This window comes from Drosophila gunungcola (assembly GCF_025200985.1).
Source record: "Drosophila gunungcola strain Sukarami chromosome X unlocalized genomic scaffold, Dgunungcola_SK_2 000038F, whole genome shotgun sequence".
NCBI classification, from domain to species: Eukaryota; Metazoa; Arthropoda; class Insecta; order Diptera; family Drosophilidae; genus Drosophila; species Drosophila gunungcola.
The window spans coordinates 298,671-312,016 of NW_026453189.1; the positions used below are offsets into that span (position 1 = coordinate 298,671).

General features: G+C 37.8%; 2 protein-coding genes and 1 long non-coding RNA gene across 7 annotated transcripts; 2 read left to right on the forward strand and 1 right to left on the reverse strand.

Moving 5' to 3' along the window:
• Nucleotides 1-1,988: 1,988 nt before the first annotated feature.
• Nucleotides 1,989-9,125, reverse strand: LOC128260728 (high mobility group protein DSP1). 3 transcript variants are annotated; one of them, XM_052993945.1, is made up of 6 exons: nucleotides 8,497-9,125; nucleotides 5,434-5,919; nucleotides 5,193-5,351; nucleotides 4,960-5,123; nucleotides 4,663-4,837; nucleotides 1,989-4,602 (listed from the first exon to the last, which is right to left on the reverse strand). In XM_052993945.1, exons 1-6 carry the CDS (start codon nucleotides 8,518-8,520, stop codon nucleotides 4,420-4,422), a joined length of 1,191 nt encoding a protein of 396 aa, XP_052849905.1. In that variant the 5' UTR covers nucleotides 8,521-9,125; the 3' UTR covers nucleotides 1,989-4,419. The 3 variants fall into 3 exon arrangements, with proteins under 3 accessions (XP_052849905.1, XP_052849907.1, XP_052849906.1); XM_052993947.1 differs by having other exon boundaries at nucleotides 5,434-5,895; nucleotides 8,497-9,124; XM_052993946.1 differs by having other exon boundaries at nucleotides 5,434-5,898; nucleotides 8,497-9,123.
• On the forward strand, nucleotides 7,518-10,895 carry LOC128260752 (uncharacterized). 3 transcript variants are annotated; one of them, XR_008268172.1, is made up of 2 exons: nucleotides 7,518-7,691; nucleotides 10,753-10,895. It is a non-coding gene; the product is annotated as an uncharacterized LOC128260752 (long non-coding RNA). The 3 variants fall into 3 exon arrangements; XR_008268170.1 differs by lacking the exon at nucleotides 7,518-7,691 and adding an exon at nucleotides 7,709-8,384; XR_008268171.1 differs by lacking the exon at nucleotides 7,518-7,691 and adding an exon at nucleotides 9,303-9,441.
• An 899-nt stretch (nucleotides 10,896-11,794) lies between these two features.
• LOC128260745 (HIG1 domain family member 2A, mitochondrial) lies at nucleotides 11,795-12,318 on the forward strand. Its single transcript, XM_052993972.1, has 2 exons — nucleotides 11,795-12,025; nucleotides 12,110-12,318. Exons 1-2 carry the CDS (start codon nucleotides 11,881-11,883, stop codon nucleotides 12,271-12,273), a joined length of 309 nt encoding a protein of 102 aa, XP_052849932.1. The 5' UTR covers nucleotides 11,795-11,880; the 3' UTR covers nucleotides 12,274-12,318.
• The last annotated feature ends 1,028 nt before the right edge of the window (nucleotides 12,319-13,346 follow it).

The window sequence follows — 13,346 nt, forward strand, 5'->3', positions numbered from 1 at the left end:
TTAGCCGATGTTTTTCGATGCAACACTTAACTCTTGGCGCGAATGAATTTGAATTAACATAGCGGCCATCTTGGTTTCTGAGAACCTAAAGCAAAGTCGAAAGAGAAGTGGGGGATGGGAGGCTAACGCTCCCCCAGGCAGCAATTTGTACACAGAATAGATGAAAGCCATTATTTAAAAGTTCAGAATCTTTTGATCCATAGCATTAAAAAAAATAAAAGCAGGCAAAAGTTTGTTCAAACCCGTTTTATGGAGTTAAGAAACCCATTTACAAAATTCTGCTTTCTGTCACTATGACTTTTAACGGCTATAATTGGATGGTGGATGTTGATTCTGAGGAACACCAGTCCACTATCTATCAAAAATCGCTAGCGAAACGGTTGGGATTTTTGATAAATGGAGGATTGGAGGATCACTCTATCAAACTCTTTTAGAAGTACCTTTTTCGGCTCTTTATTTATTTTATTTTTAATTTAATGGATTATTTGTTAAATGGTTATCTGAAATTTTAAATAATGGCTTATATTACAATGTATTCAAATTGCTACCTGGGGGAGCGTTAACCTCTTTCGACTACGCCCCTGGTTCACAGAAACACAGATGTTCGCCATGTCAATTCAAATTATTTTGCGCCAAGACTTTAAAGTTAGTTAACATCGGCTAAATATCGGCTAGAAACGTGCGGTGAGGAACGTAAATTCCACGGTCAAGAATTACCGGGAAATTTTGGCCCTCAAAACCTTACGAACCGTCTTGAAAGAGATGATAGATGTTGATGTGGGACTAGGCCATTAGTTTTCTCAGCAAACCCTTCTAATGCCCTCTTTCCACCCGGTTTTTTAAAGATGGACTGGGTTGGAACAGGGCTGCACCGCAAAAACATCGGCTAACTTTCGCATAAATTAGTCCGTCAAAGTCCATCAAATTTTAACGGCGGAGTGACTGGGAAGTTTTTGGAACGCAAAACCTTATGGACCATCCCTTCAACGGATGGTGGAAGGTGGATGGATCTCTGTGGAAATACGCTATAACACCATAAGCGCTTCTACCTTGCCACCCAAGCTGGCAAATGTCACGATAACATAATGGATATCCTACCGGGCATTAAGGAGTTCCATAACCTCACTTATAATTATAATTTTTTATTCAATTTGTTTGGACTTGCGACAATTCGCCGAGATTTCTGTAAACCGAAGACGTATTCGGGAAAACTTTTGGGTTCGAGGTTCACGCTCCCCCAGGTAGCAAATTGTATTAAGAGTAGTTATTTAAAAGTTCTAATAAGCTTTCAACCATTTTTCATAGCATTTAACACATACATTAACGGCTGTTTCAAATTTGTTAAAAATCCCAACCATTCCACTGGAATGTTCTCTGTGTGATTTAAATAAAACCGTGAATGCCTTTGGCGACGCCCAAGCCTTTTTTAACTTTCGACGGTTTTTTTTAACTGTGATTAACATTTTTTTTTATTTCAACGTTGGATTGTATATGTTCTGTATTGATATTTGCGAGACACTATCGACTGTTCTGCTAAAAACTCTTAACCCAAAATGATTCCACACTGCGAGGTTACCTGAATTACCTTTAAATACTAAACTAAATGTATTTAACTTACCTTTTACTGATCAAAATTGCCAAGTTTAGTGATACACAAAACACACGGAGCACAATAGAACGGTTGGGATTTTGGACAGATGTGAAAGCGTAACCGAACTTTTAAATAATTGCTAACCTCTGGTTAACAAAAACTAAGATGGCCGACATGTAAATTCAACTTGTTTCGCGTCAAGATTTTTGGGCTCGGGGTTTTAATTTAAATTGGAGTTTGTTAAATAGCAGGATCTAGATTTAGTCTAAGCGAGAGGCAAGTTTGTTCGAACATTCAAATTGATAGATATTTAACTTTTTTTTTTTAGATCGGTGACTCCCCTGAAACCTCTCTACGTACTACGTACGCAAATCAACTCATAACAAATTTTCTCAGATTTGCCTTTACAAGCGTACATCTAGCTAAATTAAATTTATTTCAAACTATTTTTACAGTATTGTGTAAATTCTTAGGAAAAAAAAAACAAATTCTTAGTCGCTACTATAGTATCGCTAAATTAATTCACACATTTTAAGTTTAGGAACTCGGTCAGGGTGTCTTCCGAGTGGTGTCTATCAAATATAAAAGCTAAAGCTGTTTATAGGGTTATAACATAAAAGTTCGTAATCTAATATGAACCAAGTATTACTCAAAAAGAATAATAAAGACAAATGGATTTAAAGATCACATCATTATTCCATGTAAAAGAATCTCATTTCTAAAAGTTTATTTTATATTAGATTAGTTCTTATAACAAGCGCACGGGGAAAACTGGAATTTTTTTAGTAATTTATAATGAGGGGTTACCGTCAATTTGTAGAAAATTATGAATTAAGGGTTTAGCCTAGACACTTCTATGAATATAATCTCGGTGGCGAGTTATTCTCTATTAAAATCATGCTACAAATATATAAATACATACATATGTCGTACTCATAACATGGGGAGAGCGAAGTTAGGGGTACAGCTAGATTTGTCTTGGTTAACTGACCTTCGACGCATCCATAGTAATAGTTTCAGCTCCTCTCTTATCACGTTATAACCTACCACTACTTAGCTTATACACGCTGTATAAAGAAGAACATGCTTCCCACCAATGTAGCTGGACTAACCATTTACCATGGGCAGGAGCATGTCCCTCTTTATATTCGCATAAGCACATTTGGTGCCTGGAACCTTGGCTTTGAGGCCGACGTAAAATCTATTTTTCACTTCGCCCTTTAAATTTTCTACGGAGTTTACATTACTTTGCAGTCCTGATGAAATCTACTGTTTTATAAGGGTTTTTTAAGCGTGCTCTCGATTCTCGTTAATTTCTACGTAAGTCTCATCTAAATAATACTTCAGATAGTATGTACATGGCCAAGTCAACAATTGTTGCAATGTCCGATAGCGTTTTGGTTGTTTCATTCCTCAACACGTTGAACAAACTAAGTTTAACTTTCAGAATCTTATGATCGTGGCTCTTATAATTGATGTATATATTTACACATGAACACAAACCCAAATCTCTCCAAGGATCTTAACTCAAAAATCGTAAACTGGACACGGAAATTAAAAAAATTAAATATATCAAATGAATTTAAAATTTCAATATTTTTTTTTAAAATTACACGGTTTTACAAAATTATTATTAATTTACAGATACGTGTGACGTTATAACACGCATGTAGAGAGGCAAAAATATATATATCGAGATATCACCCGCCACTGAGTTAAGTATTTGACATTATCACGTTTCATTGAGTTTGTTTTCTGTTAGGGACATATAAACTCGAATGAGTAAACGCATTAATTGTAGTTTCATTATGGTGAATCTAAGTTTAATAAATGGGAAATATGTACCAATATTTATAAATGTAGTGGTAACCTTCATAGTTGCTGAGAACGAATGACATGATGATGAATTTCTTCAATTTATAAAATAATTCTCTTATTACTTTAGGAGAAACTTAGCACTGAAGCACAAATAAGGTTTGCAAACAGATTAATGTCATTTTAATCTAACCATACTTAATCGTATTCATCTTAACATAGAACTTATAAAAGGTTTCTTTGTGATTTATCTTCATAATTCATGGAAATTTGATTACTTATGTTAAAAAAAAAAATTATATATTATTTATATATATGCATTTACATATATATAATAGGAGTTTTTTAGAGGTTCCACTTCCCGATAACAATCAAATTCCCACAAAAAAAAAACAATTTGTGCTTTGGTTTTCCGATCACAGCAATCTGTAAAATTTCTTCAGCTGGTTTGCAAATCGCTTGAAAAATCCATTAGTGTCACATAATCTCTTAAGATTTCGTGTTGTTTCGGAAACAAGTTTTTCAGAGTTCAGGAACAATGTTTTCGTAGCCTACTTTTCTTCGGTTAATTTTAAATCTTCTGAAAGTTCAAGAGATTTATGTGGTACTTGGATTTATAGCTGGGCTTTGGTTAAAAAATATTTCTGTAAGAGACTAACACCACATATTCGAGGTGAAAAAGCACTCGAGATTCACAAGAGCTCCAATACACAAAAACGCAAGGTTCTGGCTTTTGATGGACCTGCTTTAAAAATGAGAAAGTTTCCACCATGACTGTTAGAGTTTTTAATCAAAACACGATTCATAATAACTTTGTCAGATCGGAACTAATTGTGAGTTTTCTGTTGCCGGAAAACTGAACCTCTAAAATGAACACCCTTATATATATAAATATATATTCAACACACATTGGTCAACCTGATAATAGATCAACCAACGTTATCATTTCTCATTTCTCGCATTTCGTGACAACGACTGTGTGTATAAATAGTGAAGAGTATTTACTGCTAAACCTATTGGTTCTCGTCATCATCTCCATCGCCGTCGTCGTCGTCGTGTTGCTCTTCCAGCTGCTGGTGTTGCTGCTGGGCAGCGGCGGCAAGTAACGCGGCTTTCTGTGCCTGCGCCTGCATCGACGCCTGCATCGACGGTGCGGACAAGGCTATTTTCCCGCTCGTCTTGTACTCGGTCATCTCCTGCAATGGAAATCAGATGTCAGTTAGCTATCCAAAGCAAACGCCTCGACTCAAACCTACCCGTTCATATCGAGCTTTGTCTCTTTCTGCCATCGACTCGTACTTCTGCTTGACCTCGGGATCCACATCCGACCACTTACGTCCCAGCTCTTTAGCAATGTCGCCAACTCCGAACTCGGGATTAAGGGCCTTTACCTTATTTCTCTCGTCATTGCAGAACCAGAAGAACGCAGACCTGTTTTTTGTTTAACAATTGACGGTAAAAGGGAGAAAAGCATTATTGATCTATTGCTTAGTCGACTTGCAGTCACATTTGTGCGTTTGATGATAGGATAATTGATTTTGCTACGAACTCACAATGAACGTTTTGGAGCGTTGGGGTCCTTGATTTGTTTCCTCTTCTTGCCGCGTCCCACAACCGTCCCCTTGGGCGGCACATAGTTCTGCATTTCCGCCTCGTATCGCTGCTTGTCCTTCTCGGCCATTTCGTGGAAACGCTTTTTCTCCTTGTCCACCATTGTCTGAGGGAAAGAGTACCGTCATTAAAAAAGGATCCCTGTCCAGGCTTGTTTGCTTGCTGTGTTACTCACCTTCCACCTCTCGGCACACTTTCGTGAGAACTCCGCAAATATCACGGTCTCGTCGGGATGCTTCTTTTTGTGCTCCTCTCTGCAAGTTTGTACAAAGTATGCGTAGGCGGTCATTCTGCCCCGGGGCTTAGCATCTGCCTTGCCTCTGATCATTGGGCTCTGTGGGATGAAAATTAAAATCATGTATAACGGAGGATATAACCAATTTTGGTAAGAACAGAACACGGCGATTCTAGCTTACCCCGGCAGAATTGATGACGTTTTGTTGCTGTTGCTGCTGTTGCATCTGTTGTTGCTGCTGGTGCTGTTGCTGCTGCTGCTGCTGCTGTTGTTGCTGTTGCTGCTGCTGCTGTTGGTGCTGCAGTTGCGCGGCAGTATTGGCATCGACCTGGCCTTGATTGGCGGCCGAGTACCACCACTGGGAGCCGGGAACGGCGGCTGCTGCGGCGGCCTGGGCCATATTTAGACGGTAGTCGTATCCCGTGGTGCCAGCGGCGTTCGATGTGGCCACCACCTGGGCCATCGTCGTGGCCGGATTCGGAAAACTGCTGGCCATTTTGTATGTGAACAGCTGTTGGGTGCCAACGCCGGCTGTGGTGTTGGAGCTGTTCTGATGCGCCTGCTGCTGATTCTGCTGCACCACCACCTGGTGCTGTTGCAACTGTTGCTGTTGTACTTGTTGTTGTTGCTGAGCAGCCAGTTGCTGCTGATAGTGTTGAATTGTTTGCTGATCAATAGTTGGTTGGTGATGTTTATTATCATTATTAGTGCGATGCCAGTCATTGCGTCTAAACTACAAATTTTCGAGTCTTAGCATTCTCCCCTTGTCTAGCATCGCACTAATTATTAAGATAGTCCTTAACATTAATAATAGTGAGCATTGATGTAAGTATAGGGGTGTGAATGGGTTAGTAAATGCAATTAAGTAAAACATAACAACGGTACGGTGCATCAAAAGATGACAAGTTAAATACGAAGGGGAACGAGGATATTTCTGGGCGACAGAAGAATGTGAACCTAACTGATTTCCAGTTTTTTTTCTCCCAGAAGGGGAGAGTCCTTCACGAAAAACCAAGTTCCCAATAAACCCAAGTTCCCAATAAGATCAGAGCGGTGGGTCAAGAGTTGCCTGACATTTTAAAAGCCAAGTGGCCATTTAAAAACGGAAAGTTACTATTTATGCTTAATTTTAAAAATCATTCCGATCCGCGGCATTTTAAAATTCCAAAAAGTCGAGATATGTACAAAAGCTTAAAACCATCCGTTTTGGTAACCCCGCAGTTAAAAAAAAAAAATTTAACTGACGGATAGAATTGTAAGTCAGCAGTTTATTTAACCGTAACTCGTAGAGTAAAAGGGGATATTGTATAGTTAAAAGAAAGCGATTTCGACCCTGTAAAGTGCATATATTCTTGATCAGGATCAATAGACCAGTCGATATAGCCATATCCGTCTATCCCTAGTAATTTGGAATTTGACATGCAGATTCTAGTTATTCTTACGAAGCGCAACATATGTATGTATCGTTCCCTCTTTATTTTTCTTCTTCTTTGAAAACAACCAAACTTTATGGCAAATGGCAACTGTAGTCATCCGACCGATACGGTTTTTTGACATGATCAGCGTTGATTTCTAATTTGATCTGAGCACAAATAACACTAATCCCGCATACGGTATAGTTGGAGATGGCTATACCGACTTTCCCAGTGATGCTATGATAGATACAAAGTTCTGGCCAAACCTAAGATATTTTTAATTTCGAGCATATTGGATTAAAATCTGTTCTTTTCAAATCCCAAAACTTGGCCAAATCCTGTTCCGTTCCCAAAGCGGATAGATTGGATTATAGATTAAGGGCGTGCTTTTTACTTTGTATTTTTCAGTGACGTTGTCAGACATGTAAATAAACATGTAGATAATTGGATACATTCAATTCGTACAAATTTTCAATAATTGCATCCGCGTAATTCGTATAAAAAGGCATTGTACATTTTCAGATACATAGCTTAAAGTTACCGCAGATTAGTTGTCCTCTTTTTTCTCATTATTATTGTCCTTGACCTTAGTGTTCTTACTTGATTTGTTTACAAGTATCTCACCAGCTGTTTACGCAGAGATAAAAGCTTTTACATGAATCGGGCATGGTAATGGAACTACTAATGGGAAGAAGAAGAAATCGCACTGGTTCCGTCTTCTGAATCGAATCGGATAACGTTCATTTTTGCTTCCGTACCAGGGGCTAGGTTTAGAACCAGGGCGTCACAGCAAGCCCATGAATGGTCGGTGGTTAATGATCCGCACTCAATTATTTATAAGCTGAAAATAGCGTGTTTTTTTTTTTTATTTGCAATACACGGCAACTCGAAAGCAAAACAAAAATAATTTTTCTAAGGGCATACCCCAAAAAAAAGTATTTGTACATATGTACATATGTGTATATTAGAAAAGAAGACAACTGAGTATCTACAAATGTACGTATGTACATATATACATTCATATGTAAGTAAAGAATAAATGGGTATGCGCATAAATATTTGCATGGCAAGTATTCGCACGTATGTACATACATATTTAAGTCAAATGTATTTATGCACACATTGGGGGAAAATAGCCAATTTCAGATTACGCAAGCTGTGATTTGTTTTTCATATTTAGGTTTTCACATACAGACATATGTACATACTTTTGCATATATATATATGAATGTACATATACAAGCAAACGTGCGCACATCGCATTACGGCAACACTTGGCAGCATATTTAAACAAATTTAATAATATTACAGCCAAGTGTTTGCAACTATTCACGACTCTGGTATAAATATATTGGTGTATATTTATACAAACTAATAAGAAAAATGGCGGACTTAGATGCGCACGCAAAATAAAATTTTGATTGTACAGCGTCGTTTTTGTTTGTATGCATACTTACACACAGGCGTACTTTTAGTGCATTAGTTACTTATTACCTAAAACAAAGCGACCCAATGAAAATATGTAAAGCATATGTATATACGCACATATGTACGTATGAATTCATCATGTACACAGCCATCCGAGACTTTCAAAAATTTCCACTGCAGCAAAGAGCCCTGTCAGGTGCCGAAATATCCGGGCAATGGTTAAAGCTTCTTTTGTGCGAATGCATGCATTGTATTTATTAAATATACCACCGATGGCGGGAAAAGTAAAGTAAGTTTAGCGAAAACGCGGCAACCCATACAACAACGCCGTTGTGACTGTGTTAGTACGTGTGAGTGTTGGTGCCTTAAATAAAATGCCGTATACCTGCACACAAGCTTACCTGTATTTGATGAAAGTGTTCCATAACTATGTGAGGTATCGGATCGGGTCCGAACGGTTTAATCGCCGATTGGCTTTAGTTTGTTCTCTTTTTAATGCTTTTTCACTGCCAGTCTTAAAAAGTAACTCAATTGACCACTTTTCGTCCCTTCTTGTACAAATAAACGTATAAACGCGCACCGCACACCAACGTAAGTAGGAGTCGAGTCTTAAGCCAGTTTTAATACTGTTCTACGCAGTTTGTTGTACTTCGTATTGTATTGATTATTGCACGTATGTATGTATACGTACGAATGTGTGTGCACGATAGTGGGAAGGAAAAGGAACACGGCACACGCTAATTTGAAATCTGAATTTTGAAATTCCCAACGCAACGCACGGCAACGAAACGAAACGCGTGTTTTTGCAGCGCCAAGCAAACGCGAACGCGGGCGGCTAGCTGATTTGTTTTGTCGTTTGTTTTTAGCTTGTAAAAAATAAACAAACAGCGCTGCATAGGCTGCTTTATTGAGTCGTATCGCTGTGTTTTGTTGGTATCGTATCAATGCGGAAAATATGAGGTTCGTACGCGCGCCGCTCGCCTGATTGAAAACACACACAGAGAGTACCAACAACGAATGCAAAGGCTATTGAATTGAATAGCCGTCTCTGCCTTACTGTGCTTCAAAATCCAAACGAAACTTCTGTATGCGTTGAATTGTATGCGCAACGGTGTGTTTGTGTGCGGGAGAGAGCAGGAGAGCGGGAGAGCGAGAGCCCTGTTCAATCTCAATTGCTGGTGGACTGGGACTGGACTGGACGCGTTTCGTGAGAGAGCTCGCTTGGGTTTACTGTACACTCTCTCTGGGCGGTGGATACATACATATGTACATACACGTGGTGGAGGGAAAAGGCCTTATAACATTTTTGGCTTGTTACTTTCGTGCACACCTACAACCAAACACGAGTATGTACATAAACGCTTCGCACCCTCTCCCCTCCTAACATACATACCAACTAAGCAGTGTGGGAAAAAAACAAAACTGTATGTATGCATATGTACATACACGCAAATGCTATACAAACATACATACATATGTACATAAGAAGGTTGGCGTTTTGCTTTTACACAATCTGCAAGCGAACCTTTGAGCATAGCAATGCGAAATTTATTTTAAACATATTTTATTTTTATCTAAACACTCTTGTACATATGTTTGCATCCCAAATTTATAATAATGTACATATTCATGTACGCTTGACATACGAATTCTACAAAAACGATATGCATCAATGCAAACACATTGATACATACGAAAGAATATACGTGTAATACATACATAGCCGCGGCTGCTACATACACATTTTCATTTTGTGTTCCCGTCTGACTGTACTTCCCAGCTCTCTCTCTCTCTCCCTCTCTTTTTTCTCTCGCTCTCTCCCGTTTTAAAAAGAGAGGCATGTTAAAATAATGATAATGCAGCTATGTGTAAAAGTATTAGTGGGGGCACAAAACCCAAAAAACAAAATTTGTAGGTTTTTTTTTTGAAAAGCCTGTTTTATTTTGAAGAAAAACTACTTTTAATTAATGTAATATAATTTGTATTACTGATTTTGAAAAATACCAGACGTGTTCTCGTTTCCGAAAAAAAAATTATACCAGTTTAGCATTCAAAGGGCTACACCCTGATAGGAATTTTTAAAATTTTTTAACTGAACTAATTTTAATATTTAGCGCGGCCCCGTGCTACTAATAATGGTCTTCGGAGCAGCTGCTCAGCATTTGGTAACATTATTGTTTGTTTCCCTGAAGTTTGGGATATTATAGCCGGATTCCATTGGCGTATTAAAACGCATTTAGCCCAATGCGCATTTATTTACACAGGGAATCCCATAAGGCCAAATGCCGCAATTAAAATAAATGTGATAAATAAAAGCAATTAAAAATCATTCGCCCCAAAATACCGGAAAATACTGATTTATAACGATATTTCGTTAGTGCCACCACTATAGAAGCTGAGTTTTTATGAAAGGATCGCGCAATATTTAATTTCTTTTGAATATAAAATTCTATTTTGCGTTAAAATTACTGAAAACATCGAAAATTTTTTTTTTTCCATATTCAACAATACTTTATCTACGGAAGTACGTAGTGGTTTTTTTATATTGCAAATTACAATTGTTATAAACAATTTTCGAGCCTTTTTTATCGTTATTTTTACTTTACCTGCATACCTGACATTATACTAAATTGAAAACCCAAACCTTTTAATTCCAGGAGAAACCTTACCGGCCATGGAGGGCTATCAGAAAAAGACGTCTTTGGAAATCTACAGCCAAACCGCGATTTGGTTTTAAAAAGCTTTGTAAAAATTTTGTAACATTATTTAAGAGTTGTATAATAAAGATCTTTCTACCAAACTTCAATATCTTATAGTTTTTTGTAAAAAATTCCCAAAATGTACTCTTTTTTTATCTCTATCGTGGTGTAACCCCTTAAATTGCAAATACAAAAAATTATCCATCCTTATTATCAGAAAATGGCTCTACCAGTGTGGCACTTAAAAATTGTTTTTTTTTGGCTTATTTGACAGTTTTAAAATCATCATCATCTGAAAGCGGCAAGGTTGAATCCTGATAGGTTTTTATATGGCGTTGTTCTTAAGAGCGACCACCTCAGAAATAAGCTTATCCACCTTTAACTGTAAACTCGTTTTTCTCGAAAAATTGCGTATATCATAACGTACTTGGTAGCCTTATAAAAAAATGGTTTGGCAAACCAAAATTTAAATATTCTTTAAAACATCTAAACTTCGCATTATATAAGAACATATATGATTAAAAACCTAGAAGCTATGATGATAGTTTTAAAACTGAGAGACTAGTTTGCGTAGAAACGGACGGACGAACGGAAATAGGTTTTCAACAAAAAGAAATGAATATCAACGCAAAATTAAATGCAATTTTTTCCTCAGCTTATGATGTATCCTTAGGTTAGCCTTTGATAGATTGTGAACACCACTCCCTGATATGTTAATTCCTGCTGGATTTCTTATAAATATGAGCGCGGAAACTTCGTGTAGAAAAGCAACCTGTGTGAATAGACTTTTAAAACGGGTGCTGCAATACTAGTATATTACAAAGTTATCATGGCTTTTTAGTAAAAATTAAAACAACTGTCGTTTTCAACGAATACAAAATCTAGAGGTTCTTGACTGGCTAAAAGTGGCAGTGTGTAACCACAATTATTATCAAAAACATCTGCGTCTTCGCATCCTTGGTGTGAACGCACGGTTTTGTGTTTGTGTCACGGGAAGAAAAACATGGTTCGTGCTCATCTCTAATTCAATAATAGAATTCGATTTTGTTTGTAGTTTGCCATCTTTTAACGAGAAACAACAGCAACATGTCGAACAAAATTCAGGTCTCCCTTCCCGAGGAGGAATTGGATTGGATACAATTGCGCCAGGACCTCGGACCGGTTGTCGAGGTGGAAACGACAAAGGAAAAGCTTCAGCGCAAGATAAAGGAGAACCCGCTGGTTCCACTGGGTGAGTTGTGCCGCTCAGCATAGCGGGGGTTATGTAAACAAAACAAATATTTATTTTTGCGATTGTGCGTTATTTTGGATGCAGGATGCCTGGCGACCACAGCGGCTCTCACAGCCGGCCTATACAACTTTCGCACTGGCAATCGCAAGATGTCGCAGCTGATGATGCGCACTCGAATCGCGGCTCAGGGCTTCACCGTTTTCGCTCTGATAGTCGGCGTCGTCATGACTTACACCGACAAAAAATAACACTCTTATTATCTTATGATCCAAAATATATAGGCTGAACTTGAATTCAGTTTTGTTATTTTAGTACGCTGTTAAAAAGGTTACCACCTACGGGTTCTAACTCATATAAATGTTAAAATACATGTTAACTTTTCTATATAGTTTAAAACATATCTTACTTTTGTAATGTGTCAACCTTTTATATGTGGGCAGTTTATTAACTTAATCTTACTTAATTGGCTATTTTAATGTAATAGTTCGAGCTGTGATCAACCAATACGTTTTAAGAATTAGATAACACGAGCATATTAATAAATTGCATAAATAACCATTTTTTTGGACATTCATAATTTTTAAAAATGGTTTTCAAGACCTTGCCGAATTTTGTACACATTTTTTAATGAAGGTTGTTCAAGTAGTCTTAGCCTTTTTTTAGCCCAATAGATACAACTTACCATGGTCAAAAATTTGTCATGCTTTTTCAGCATTTATAAACTGCATATTGCATACTGCTTTGCGTATGTCATGTTTCTGTCCCATGGAAACGTTTTCTCATTCTTTGGAGTAATTCGGCAGTCAACGCCGTTTAAACTTTTTCTGATTGTGCTCAAACGTGTCCAAACAGTGCTGCCAAGTTGTTATGTTATTCCATTTTGCAGCCATCTCGCCGATAGTTTTACAAGTCAAAAGTTTTCGTATTAAATATTTTTTAAACGCTTACTTGGTATATGTATGTAGAATGGAGACGACAGCTCAAAAGGAGACGAGGAGGCGACTGAGCGGCTTTTGATTGGGTTGAGGGTTGAGGCGTGCCACAGCCGATTACAAAAAAATTATCCTGAGAACTAAAAAGGACCACTGGAAAGACTTCGTAAGAGAAAACGCACAGAATCCCTGGAGAAGCGTCCACAAACAGTGGCCCATCTGCTGCTTCTAATCGAGAAAACCTTCGTGAACACAGCAAGAAATACAAGAATCGCAAATAATGTCCATCCATAAAGCGTGGGGAGCGAAAATTGGCGTTCACCAGAACTTTCTTGCTGTTGGAAATGCTGCTCAATGGTGACTTTAATTGGAAACACACAGGAAAAATC